An 11,607-nucleotide genomic window follows, 5' to 3' on the forward strand; every position below is an offset into this window, starting at 1 on the left:
GTAGTATATAGTAAAATAGTAAAAGTAATAGTTCACTATGTATTGACTTAAGTGAAAGTCCAAACACTTCACCATCAAGATTCTATATAGTACCAAGTGTAAAAGTACTCATTAAGCAGAATATTCAGAGTAATATAATAAGAAAATAATTTTGAAGCATTAATGTGTTCCTCGCTGTATTGTTTCAGCTGGTAAAGTTGGAGCTAATTGTTATTTATACTGCTGGGCTTGTGGAATAAATAAATTAATCTCATTAATTGTTTGTGTGTGTGTGTGTGTGTGTGGGGGGGTCTCTTTCTCTCTGCCATCAGCTTGGGCACAGTCTACCTACACAGCTGCCATCAATCAGCTCATCACCTCTCTCTGCTCTGCACACACCTGTCAGCAGTCTTCTCATCAGAGGTGTGTTATACGTGAACACACCTCTGTGTATAAAGCAGAAAGCAACAGACACAGGTTTGTGAACATTTCGTTCAAGTGTCCTCATACAACAGTTCATATGAGATCTAACGAAAAGTGTGTTTTTACAACGAAAGCCAGCACCACTGTACTTTCTGTTACATGCAACAGTCTTAGAAAACTAAACTTTTGCTTTCACAGGAAACAACTCAGCTAGATTTAGGCAACAACACTACTTATTTAGGGTTTATGTTACACCCACTGGCTCATCTCTGGCCTCTTTTTGGCAGAGAGCTGTCTGTCTGTGTGTTTCAGGTCTGTCAAGCCCCCCCCCTTTCAGTGCCTGAAGCACCCACAGTGTCAGGCTGTCAGTGGAGCTGCATATCAACCTCCGGATCCAGTGCTTCTGCCCTCTCTTTCGCTGTTGGCCTGTGAGCTGGTTGTTTGCTGCTGTCATGAGCATTTGTACTGTGGAACCTGTGTTTATACTGTTACCCTCTGTTTTGGGCTGGTTAGTTGGTGGGGAGGTTTGTTAGTAACCGGTCTGGGTAATTATGGGAAGCTGTGTAGGGGTTTATGTCATTTCAGAACCACACATACCGACATGAAGAGCGTGTAATAATGAGGCAATAAATAATGAGAATTGAGAAATAAGGACACATTTTATTTATTCGTATTAAACACCCTTCAGTGGACCTTGCTTCAGTTACCAGCCAGCACCTGTGCTTCACATTTTTAGCTTCATTATTACATCATCACTGTACCATCATCACTGTATCATCATCACTGTACCATCATCACTGTATCATCACTGTTCATCATTCCAGTTCTGTTCTAACTCTGCTGTCAGCTTCTTAGCAGCTCTGACAAACTCACATCATCACAATGTAGGCAAGTGTCTAAAGAATGATTTAGCACTGTGCTTGTGTGTGAACACTGTTTAAGGAGTTGACTCTATGAGATATTGCACTGAAACACGGAGAGCTCAGCTTCCACAAATCTAAGATGTCTTACATTGTTTTATAGTCATATGATTGTTGTTCAGCGTTGCTGTCCGTTTTAAGCCATATGTATATTTTTGCGCATGTACATTTCGAGCAACTAGTCCTATGCATTATATGTTATGTATATTTTTGCGCATGACAGACATTTTTGCATACAGTCATTCTATTGCCTTGACTTTTATTTTGAAATACTCTTACTTACGTCCTTTTCTAAGTCTTTCAAAGGCAAAAACAAAAATGGGATTCGCAAAAGACTAAATCGGCTCGTTATCTGAGTTTGTTTCCCTGGTTTTTTTTCTTACTTGATTTTCCTGTTTTTACATCCAAAAAATGAAGAAAAAAAAGACATAATATTCCTGTAGTTTAGTTTTTTGGGTTCAAATTAATAAGAGTAAACAAACTATCAAAACATTGTTCAAATAGGCCAACCCTACAATAATTTGGTAACAAACTATAGCAATATAGTTTGGCATTTCAAAATAATGAGAAATAATGATTCATTATCCTGAGGCAGGAAGAATTGTCTTGTCAAGTTGCATTTCTTCAGCATTATTCAACATTTAACCATCGGACACCTCAAAGTTTTGATAAATATCCTCATGTTCTTCATAAATGTCAAGAGTTGGTTCATCCAGTGGCTGGTTTACATTTTCATAGTCCGCTTCATCATCACTGGTTTCTTCTTCTTTGTCACAATCTTGATCTTCGTTACTCTCTGGGTCCTCGTAATCATTACTCTCCTCTTCTTCCACTCTCTCTGCTTCCTCTTTGAGTTTCTCCTTGTTGTCTGCTGGATTAACGTTCTCGTAGTCATCGTCCTCGTCCTCATTCTTGTTATTTTCATAAGTGTTGCTGAGTCTGAAAGCCACTGCAACACAAGCACAAACACAAGCATCAGGACAAAATGTCTCATACATATCAGAGGGAATTCTTTACAAGCAATCAAACACAAATAATTGATGAAAGTGTATAATGAAATTTTATAGACAGCAACAGTTTAGACCTATTCACAGCCCCCCCATAAATGGAGAGAACATTTCCTGTTGTCCCTTGATAATACTAATCACATGAGAATAACTCTTTAGTCTTTTCATGTAATGTTCTGCGTGTCCTGGTGAGCACAGACATTGGGTTTGGACGAGGGCAACAGGCTGCTCGGTTCGTCTCTTTCTCCTGAGAACCAGAAAGACCCCCACCAAGACCAGCAGGAGCAGCAGCAGACCCACGACAGATACTGAGGATACCAGCGGCAACAAAGACACTACGAGAGAAAAACATTTAACAGTTAATCCTTTTTCCAAATTACATTGATAAATTGAACACACTAACTGATATATTTCCAGAGAAGACACTTTTGAGCTTCCAGTGTAAGTTATAAGGTTATAAGCTCGATAGAGAAAACATAGCTCACTTCATAGCTCACCACACCCAAATTGACAGTGCATACAAATGGGGAACTAAGCTGAACAGTTATGTGGTCAGTGGTATTTTTTTAGATGTGCTGAAGAGTGTGGGAAATGTAAGACAGAGCATGTCAAATTGTAAAACTTGGTCTAACTTCTTACTTCTACTACTAACAGAAGTTGCCGGCCAGATAACAATGGTTCTTCTGTGCAGCATAGCTGAATAACTGTTGCTGAATTACAAACTGAAGTGACAAATGTTACAAAAGAGAGCCACTGTTCTTAAAGAACACTCCTACATCTATGAACTAGGTCTATGAGAGGCAACTTAATTTCAAGGGAATAAAAAATGAATAAATACTTTGGGGAGTTGTTAAAAATCTACACAAAGAAAGAACACAATGATATACCAGAGGAGATAGTAAGCTCCATTCAGTTCATCACCTTGTAAAAAAGAAAATGTAAGCATCGCATTGTGAACCAGCAACCTGGCGGGTCGTCTGCAACTATGTCAAAGCTCTTAGTAGGAGACTCTAAGGCAAGCCGTTTGGGTCAAATTAACATTTGCTTTAGTAAACAGAGTGTCTCGGAAAATGCACCTGCAAACATGACGTGCTGTGAGTGCAAGCCCACGTTGCACATGTGTGTCTTCATGTGCACATGTGGTGCACGTGTCTCTGTGTATAAAGTCATTTTTGAAATGTATGCCGTAGCTATATGTACAGCGGGTAAAATAAGTATTGAACACGTCACCATTTTTCTCAGTAAACATATTTCTAAAGGTGCTATTGACATGAAATTTTCACCTGATGTCGGTAACAACCCAAATAATCCATACATACAAAGAAAACCAAACAAATAAATTCAGAAATTAAGAATTAAGTAATGTGTAATAAAATGGAATGACACAGGGAAAAAGTATTGAACACATGAAGAAAGGGAGGTGCAAAAAGGCATGGAAAGCCAAGACACCAGCTGAAATCTATCAGTCATTAGAAAGCAATCCTGCCCCTTGTCAGTGCAAATTAATATCAGCTGGTTCAGTCCCAACTGATGGCTATAAAAAGGTGTCTCATTACCAAGGTGTCACACAAGAAACATCTCATGATGGGTAAAAGCAAAGAGCTCTCTCAAGACCTTCGCAACCTTATTGTTGCAAAACATACTGATGGCATTGGTTACAGAAGGATTTCGAAACTTCTGAATGTTCCAGTGAGCACTGTTGGGGCCATAATCCGGAAGTGGAAAGAACATCATTTCACCATAAACCGGCCACGACCAGGTGCTCCTCGCAAGATTTCTGACAGAGGAGTGAAAATAATTATCAGAAGAGTTGTCCAAGAACCAAGGACCACTTGTGGAGAGCTACAGAAAGACAGAAAGTCCCTCACCGCTGTGCATAGCAATTGTTTCAAAGAAAACAATAAGTAATGCACTCAACCGCCGTGGCCTGTATGCCCGCTCACCACGCAAGACTCCATTGCTGAAGAAAAAGCATGTTGAAGCTCGTTTAAAGTTTGCTGCACAACATTTAGACAAGCCTGTGAAATACTGGGAGAATATAGTCTGGTCAGATGAGACTGAAATTGAACTCTTTGGATGCCATAATACACACCATGTTTGGAGGTCAAATGGCACTGCACATCACCCCAAAAACACCATACCAACAGTGAAGTTTGGAGGTGGGAACATCATGGTGTGGGGCTGTTTTTCAGCATACGGCACTGGCAAACTTCATATAATTGAAGGAAGGATAAATGGAAAAATGTACAGAGACATTCTTGATAAAAATCTGCTGCCATCTACCAGGATGATGAAGATGAAACGAGGGTGGACATTTCAGCAAGACAATGATCCCAAACACACAGCCAAGGAAACACTCAATTGGTTTCAAAGAAAGAAAATAAAGCTGCTAGAATGGCCCAGCCAATCACCTGACTTGAATCCAATAGAAAATCTATGGAAAGAACTAAAGATCAGAGTTCATAGAAGAGGCCCACGGAACCTTCAAGATTTGAAGACCAAAATCACACCTGAGCAATGCATGCGACTAGTTTCTCCATACAGGAGGCGTCTTGAAGCTGTCATTACCAACAAAGGCTTTTGTACCAAGTATTAAATAAATTTACCGACAGCTGATGAAGATTTCATGTCAATAGCACCTTTAGAAACATATTTACTGAGAAAAATGGTGACGTGTTCAATACTTATTTTACCCGCTGTATGTGTATGTATTATAGCCTGACCAATACATATAACGTATGATCAAATGCTAAATTTGAAACTGATATTGATATTTGGGAGTTTAAAAGAAAAATTTATCTGATGGGCCAGTTGGACTTTTTTTTTTACATGAAATAACATAACATAAATAACCTTGGTCTGAGGATATTTTAGAATTTAAAAAATCCATTTCAAACGAGGTAATGCTGACACAGCACTGCAGGCTCTAACCAATATACAAACTATGTATCTACCATAAGCTAATATTGGCCAACATATATCAGCCAGGTTGATTTATCAGTCTAGCTGTAATATGGATTGATTTCCAATTAATTAATTTAACAAAATAAAACAGTGAAAAGCACTTAAATATTAGTATATATTAATGTGGAGATAAATTATCATAGCACTTAAAATGTATATATTGGTTAAAATGTATTTGTTGTCTTAAGTACATTATTTGTCATCGTGAAGGTGGTGATGATGGCAATAATAACATCAAAGCTCCTCATATTATCATTATAATATGGTCATCTCTCTCCATGTCACTTCTCAGCCCACATTTCTTTATTCTCCTACTTGTCCGTCAGGCCTTCACTGCTCGCTGATGTTTCTCCTCCCAATTCCCTTATCTCTCCCTGTCACACCAACTCTTCTTGAAGATACAAGGAACATCAAGACAATAGTCTAAAATGTGACTTGTTTTGTCTGGAGGCCTCTTAACTAACATGAAATAAAACAATCATATAAGGGTGGTACATGGACAAGCCATGCAGCTCATTGTTGGTCTATCCACCGTGGTTTTATTGGGAATCCCAGTCTGGCAATAAGAGGTTGTGTTGCTAAGGCAGCTATACACAGTAAGTAGTGGCTTATATCACTCAGCCATTGTCCCTATTATATAGCAGTGTTTAGTTTAAATTGTACAATCTACTTACTTTTAATGATGACAGTAATCGTGGCTGTCATGGTGGAAGTGAATCTCCGTGCAGACAGTGTGACTTCATACACACAGCTGTAGTTCCCCAGGTGCTCATACTCGGCCACAGGGAAGTCAAAGGAGGCCGAGCCGTTGATGGCTGACTTGACGTTGGTGAGGCCGGAGCCAGAGGAGAGGAGAGAGAAAACACCCCCAGGATAATGGGAGGAGATGGAGCAGGTGAAGACAAAGCTGTAATCCCTGGTGACCTCGGCACCCTCAGGGCCCCAGACCAGCCCTCCGTTATGAGACGTCAGGGAGATGTTGGGCTGCTGCAGCGGCACTGAGCACAAAAGGGACAAACAGTATTGAGAGAATATAAAATAACCAATATTTGTAAATCAGCAAATATCTGATCAAGATGGCTTCTGCACACAGTAAATCTATATTGATGCGCAACAAAACTGAATTATTTAAAGTGGCCCTATTATGCTTTTCTACTTTTTCCCTCTTCTTTAGTGTGTTCTATATATTTTTGTACATGTAAAAGGTCTGTAGAGTGTAAAACCTGAAGTCCACGCCTAAAAGGAGTTACCCTCCCCCTCATAAAAACTGCGCAGCCTAAAACGACTCGATTGACGTCTCTCTTTCAGTAGTTTTACGTCACTTCCGTAACATTATGACCTCATAATGTTACGGAAGTGACGTAAAACTACTTCTGGCTAGTTTGGCCCGCCCTCAAACAACAAAAGAGAGAGACGGAGCTCAGTGTTTTGAAATGGGAAACGTCGACCAATCACAACAGAGCGGGCTAGCTGACCAATCAGGGCAGACCTTGCTTTCTGGAGGGAGGAGCAAACGCTACAACGGAGCATTTCAGAGAGAGGGTGAGAAGAGGTGCTGCAGGACAGCCAGGATGAGAAAAACAAGACTGAATATGAGCATTAACGCATGTAAACATGTTGTAACTGTAACTTGAGATAAAAATATGCACCGGAAAACAACATAATAGGGCCTGTTCAAAAAATGTTCTATCCAGAAAAAGTAAAAATGTATTAGAAAAATTTAAAATAAGTGTTGCGTAACGACCCGATATTATAGAAAGATGTTTTTCACTCTTACAAATTACTTAAACGTGCCCCTTCGGAAAATCTTTGTGAACAAACAAATGTTATGTTGATATATAGTGTTTCATTACAATAAATAAAATAAAAGAAATCCTCAAACAAAATCCTCAGTTTGAATAGTAGGATCCTAGAAAAGTGAAGCCCTTATCTTTATCTGCAAATGTGCAGAAATACTGGGTTTAGAGAGAGGAAAAGAAGAGCACAGAAAAAAAGAGAAGTTGTTCAGCATTCAAGTGTTGATTTAGAATTCAAATGTTAACATCATGAACAGAGCTTCTAACGTTTGAATTAATCGATACACCACCTAGATTGAACAGATATTTAGTTATTGACAGTTGAAGAAACCTTCCTTGTGAAATGTGTCAGTAATTGTACCAATTTGTCTGTGTTTTTTGTTGTGTTGTATTTTTCTATTTATTCATACATTTCCTTACCAGTAACAGAGAGTCTGATAGAGTCACTTAAGGGGGAGCTGAAGTCTCGACTAGAAACCGTTGTCTGATACTGACACTGGTAGGATCCTTCATTTTCAAAGTTCACTTGTAAGATGCTGAAGGTAGCAGAGTTGGTACTTGATGTTTGGGTCTTTCTGAATGAGCCTGAGGTCTGCTGCAGAATGAATGTTCCACCTAAATGCTGAGTGGAGATAGAACAAGTGATGCCGACGTCCTGACCCCAGGTAACCTCACTGACAGGACTAATGGAGATGCTGGGCTTTGGGAGGGTCACTGAAAAAAATAAAACAACGTTAGAGTGATAAATGGATAGACTTTGAGCTGAGGTATACTTTTCTATATATTTGTTTTTTTGCTACATTTCAATTTACATCAAAAGAAAAGTTAACCATTTCTGGAAATACGTCTTTTTTTTGTATCTCGACAAGAGTGAGATGTCAGTCTCCTCATTCGACTCCCAACAAGAAAGAGAATGTGTTTATTTCTAAACATCTTTAACAAGGAAAGATCAGGTTTGGGAATGGATTAATTTCCTTACCAGTAACAGAGAGTCTGACAGAGCCACTTAAGCGGGAGATGAGGTTTTGACTTGAAACCACAGTCTCGTACTGACACTGGTAGGATCCCTCATTGTCAAAGTTGACTTGAGGCATGCTGAAGGTAGCAGAGTTGGTTGTTGACGTTTGGGTCTTTTCAAATGAACCTGAAGCCTTTTTCAAAATATATGTTGCACTTAAAAGCTGTTGAGTGGGAGTCGAGATGGAACAAGTGATGATGACATTCTGACCCCAGGTAACATCACTGATAGGATTTATGGAGATGCTGGGCTTTGGGAGGATTGCTGTAAGATAGAAGAATAATATGATATTGAATGTGTTCTAATGTGGATGATCCTTGGCTGTACTATTATTTTTCAATAAGCATGTTTTGGAGAAGCGATATAATAGGAAGTTTGACCGGACACTATTTCAACTACCAAGCCAAAAGCCTTCTTGGTTTGTCTAATTTAAACGTTTCTCTATTGGGAATTCAGAGTATATCTATTGCCTCCACACAGGTCTCAATGTGGCGACGGCTGAGCCAATGCTCCTCAGCGATAAACTGTATTTAAGAAGTGGACGTAGTCGTCGTGGCGGCACCCATTGGTTCCTGGACAGCAGTTTTGAAGCCTTGAGTTCGGCATTTTTACCTTTTTGCCGTCGCCACCTTGTTTGATTGTACCCGGTGAATGTAAGTGACCATATTTGGACGATGGAGGAGGGACGTAGAGACGGCTCTGGTAGCAACCTCTCAATCACATGCCACGCCATAAAGCATACCCTTCTTTATGGTATATTTCACTCTAAATGGACCATCATTTATTAAATGAACATCATGCTGTATTGAAGAAGACTTGAAACTAGATATTGAGACCATGAACTCATGTTTACAATGTTTACTGAGGGAATAAATCAAGAGAGAGGTAGAGTCATTTTCTCATAGACTTACACACAATCAGACCTCTGTTTGCAACCAGAGGAGTCGCCCCCTGATGATGATAATAATGTCGGTGTGTCAGTCTGTGAGTCCACAATTTTGGTCCAGACTAAGATATCTCAACAACTATTGGATAGATTGCCATAACCTTTGGTAGAGACGCTCATGGTTCCCCCCCAAATTCCCCTCTAGTGCCACCAACCTCATGTTGGCATTTTTCGTTTTTGATAAATTGCTTTGACAACTCCCAGTGAGCACTAGACGTTTAAAAGACGTCTTTGTCTAAAATTTTGACGTGATTTTCAATATTGGCTTTCAACTGAGAAATGTGGATGTGGTTTCATAGTAAGCCTCTAAAATGATGATATAACATTATTATCACAACGTAGAGGATTACAAATGCACTATTGCAAATCACGTCTAAATGTGGTCTAAACGTGAACGTCTAATAGACCTCTACAAATAGACGTTGAATAAACTTTCACTTTAGAACCACTTTTAGACGTCTTTTCAACGTCAGCCATAGACGTCTTTTAGACAAAATGTTTCTCACCTGAACAGATGACACCAACGTCCTCACTGTGTCCACAGTCGTGTGTCCCAAATTCGTTGTGCCCACACTCAGTCAGAGACCTTTCACTTCCTGAACAGGCAACTTCATCAAGCCAGATTTTGCCGCTTCCTTGACCAAACTGAGGTGAGGTATTGGCCGTACCACAGCCCAACTCTCTGCAAACCACCTTGGCATCTTCCATGTCCCAATCATCATCACAGACCGTTCCCCAAATGTTGTTATAATAGATTTCAACTCTTCCAGAGCACAAGGTAGACCCAGCCAATCTGACTGGCACGCCTGTCACAGAACAGAGAAGACAAACCGTTACAGGGTTTAGTTATGCCAAAAGATAGGATGAATTTAAAACTTTGCATCACTCACACATACAGTATATCAAACATAAAAAACCCCGTCTTCAATTGAATTACAGTTAAATTTGAGGCGTGTGAAGCAACATTTCACACTTGTTGTTCTGCACTTCAATTCTCATAGCATGCTGCAGGGTGTGGTTACCAGGGCTTTACCCAGTGCTGCGGCCTAACAGATCATCACAACCCACAAAGACTAGAGCTGTTAAAATGAACAGAAAAGGTCTGTTCATCCAAAGGTTTTCTCACCTGAGCAGATGACACCAGCGTCCTCACTGGGTCCACAGTTGTGTGTCCCAAATCCTCTGTGCCCACACTCAGTTAGAGACCTTTCAGTTCCTAAACAGTTAACATTATCAAGCCAGATTTGGCCGCTTCCTTCACCAAAGTGAGCGGACTGAGGAGCAGTCAGTGCCGTACCACAGTCCAACTGTCTGCACACTACATCAGCATCCTTTAAGTCCCAATCGTCATCACATACTGTTCCCCAGACACTGTTGTAATAGATTTCAACTCTTCCAGAGCAACGAGTAGATCCAGACCCAACTAATCTGATCTGAGCATCTATCAGAAACATAAGACACAACATGAAAAATAAATCTTAAGTTATTTAAGATTGAAAACTGAGAACTATTAGATTGTATGCATCACACTGTAGAACTGACTGACCTGCAGCAGGTGAAGTTGAGGTCAAGAGAAAAGAGACTATAGAGAGAAGAGAAAAAATGGCATGGCTCATTACATTACGTAAGCTGAAAAATGCAGACCAAATTGCATCAAACAAGTTTGCCTTGTTGTGCTTCAGATTCACATTATAATTCAAATAAAGAGAAGGAAATTTTAACTGAAAAATTAATCTTAAGAGACTTCATATCTATACCACAAGACTAAAACTGCTGTACTAACAACTTTTCAAATAATAAAATTGGAATAAGTCTTACCAATGGCCAAATGGCAAAGGTTTCTCCGTTGCATAATCCCCATGTCTGGCACATTTATCAGTGACAGAACAGACGACAGAAAACTGAAGTTAAAACCGCGATGCTAAAAAAAAACTATTTTACTGCTCATTCCTTCCTGCAAAGCTTCCTCTTTATTTTCTGCTGTATATTTCGGCTGAAGCAGAATACTAAAACTCAGCAGCTCGAAACCATAAAATGCAAAGTAGCCTATAGTAGCTGCAGAACTAAAGCAACACATCTATTCCTGATTCTGAGTTTTCTTTCTTGGTGATCAAAAGAAAGTTAAACAGAGGACATGTACCACAAAGATTAGTGGGCTTACAGGGTATGTTGAACCTGAAGTCAAAACAAAGAAAGCAAGTCAAACAAACACGGGACAGGCAGAGATCTCAAATGTGAAACTGGCAACAAAACTAAACAAAAACCAAAATCATGAGACAGGAAATAGGATGTGTCCATGAAAAGCAAAACCTACACTGAAAAACAAATTATTTCACAGAAATTTGCTGTGAGGGAAAGGCAGATGTATTGGCAGCAAGCCAGTAAGTATTAAAGTTGTCCGTTTTATAACTTTATATTGATTGAATAAATGTACACAGGACAATTAAATGGTTACAGCCTTGTTGCTACACAGCCACACAGAATGAATTCCGGTGATATCTACATATTACACCCCATTATTTTTCGTAGGTATGGCTACCAATGCCGGATGACA

The 11,607-nt window shown here is 39.6% G+C and overlaps 1 protein-coding gene across 2 annotated transcripts; it reads right to left on the minus strand.

The window, feature by feature from the left end:
- Nucleotides 1-1,231: 1,231 nt before the first annotated feature.
- Nucleotides 1,232-11,225, minus strand: LOC129098565 (deleted in malignant brain tumors 1 protein). Of its 2 annotated transcripts, XM_054607601.1 has the most exons (9): nt 10,872-11,225; nt 10,600-10,635; nt 10,180-10,494; nt 9,560-9,859; nt 8,069-8,371; nt 7,510-7,803; nt 5,968-6,291; nt 2,530-2,664; nt 1,232-2,271 (listed from the first exon to the last, which is right to left on the minus strand). In XM_054607601.1, the coding sequence occupies exons 1-9, from the start codon at nt 10,912-10,914 to the stop codon at nt 1,964-1,966; spliced, it is 2,058 nt and encodes a 685-aa protein (XP_054463576.1). In that variant the 5' UTR covers nt 10,915-11,225; the 3' UTR covers nt 1,232-1,963. The 2 variants fall into 2 exon arrangements, with proteins under 2 accessions (XP_054463576.1, XP_054463577.1); XM_054607602.1 differs by lacking the exon at nt 9,560-9,859 and having other exon boundaries at nt 10,872-11,224.
- Between the last annotated feature and the right edge of the window lie 382 nt (nt 11,226-11,607).

The sequence above is a fragment of the Anoplopoma fimbria genome, chromosome 11 (assembly GCF_027596085.1).
Source record: "Anoplopoma fimbria isolate UVic2021 breed Golden Eagle Sablefish chromosome 11, Afim_UVic_2022, whole genome shotgun sequence".
In the NCBI taxonomy this organism is placed as follows: domain Eukaryota; kingdom Metazoa; phylum Chordata; class Actinopteri; order Perciformes; family Anoplopomatidae; genus Anoplopoma; species Anoplopoma fimbria.

Bases quoted from the DNA above. Each gene is read 5' to 3' on its own strand.
- LOC129098565 (XM_054607601.1), bottom strand. From the start codon at position 10,914: ATGGGGATTATGCAACGGAGAAACCTTTGCCATTTGGCCATTG. The intron at 9,860-10,179 runs GTGAGAAAACCT...GTTCTGTGACAG, and splicing joins CGCTGGTGTCATCTGCTCAG to GCGTGCCAGTCAGATTGGCT. The intron at 6,292-7,509 runs GTAAGGAAATGT...TTTTGTGCTCAG, and splicing joins TATCAGACTCTCTGTTACTG to TGCCGCTGCAGCAGCCCAAC.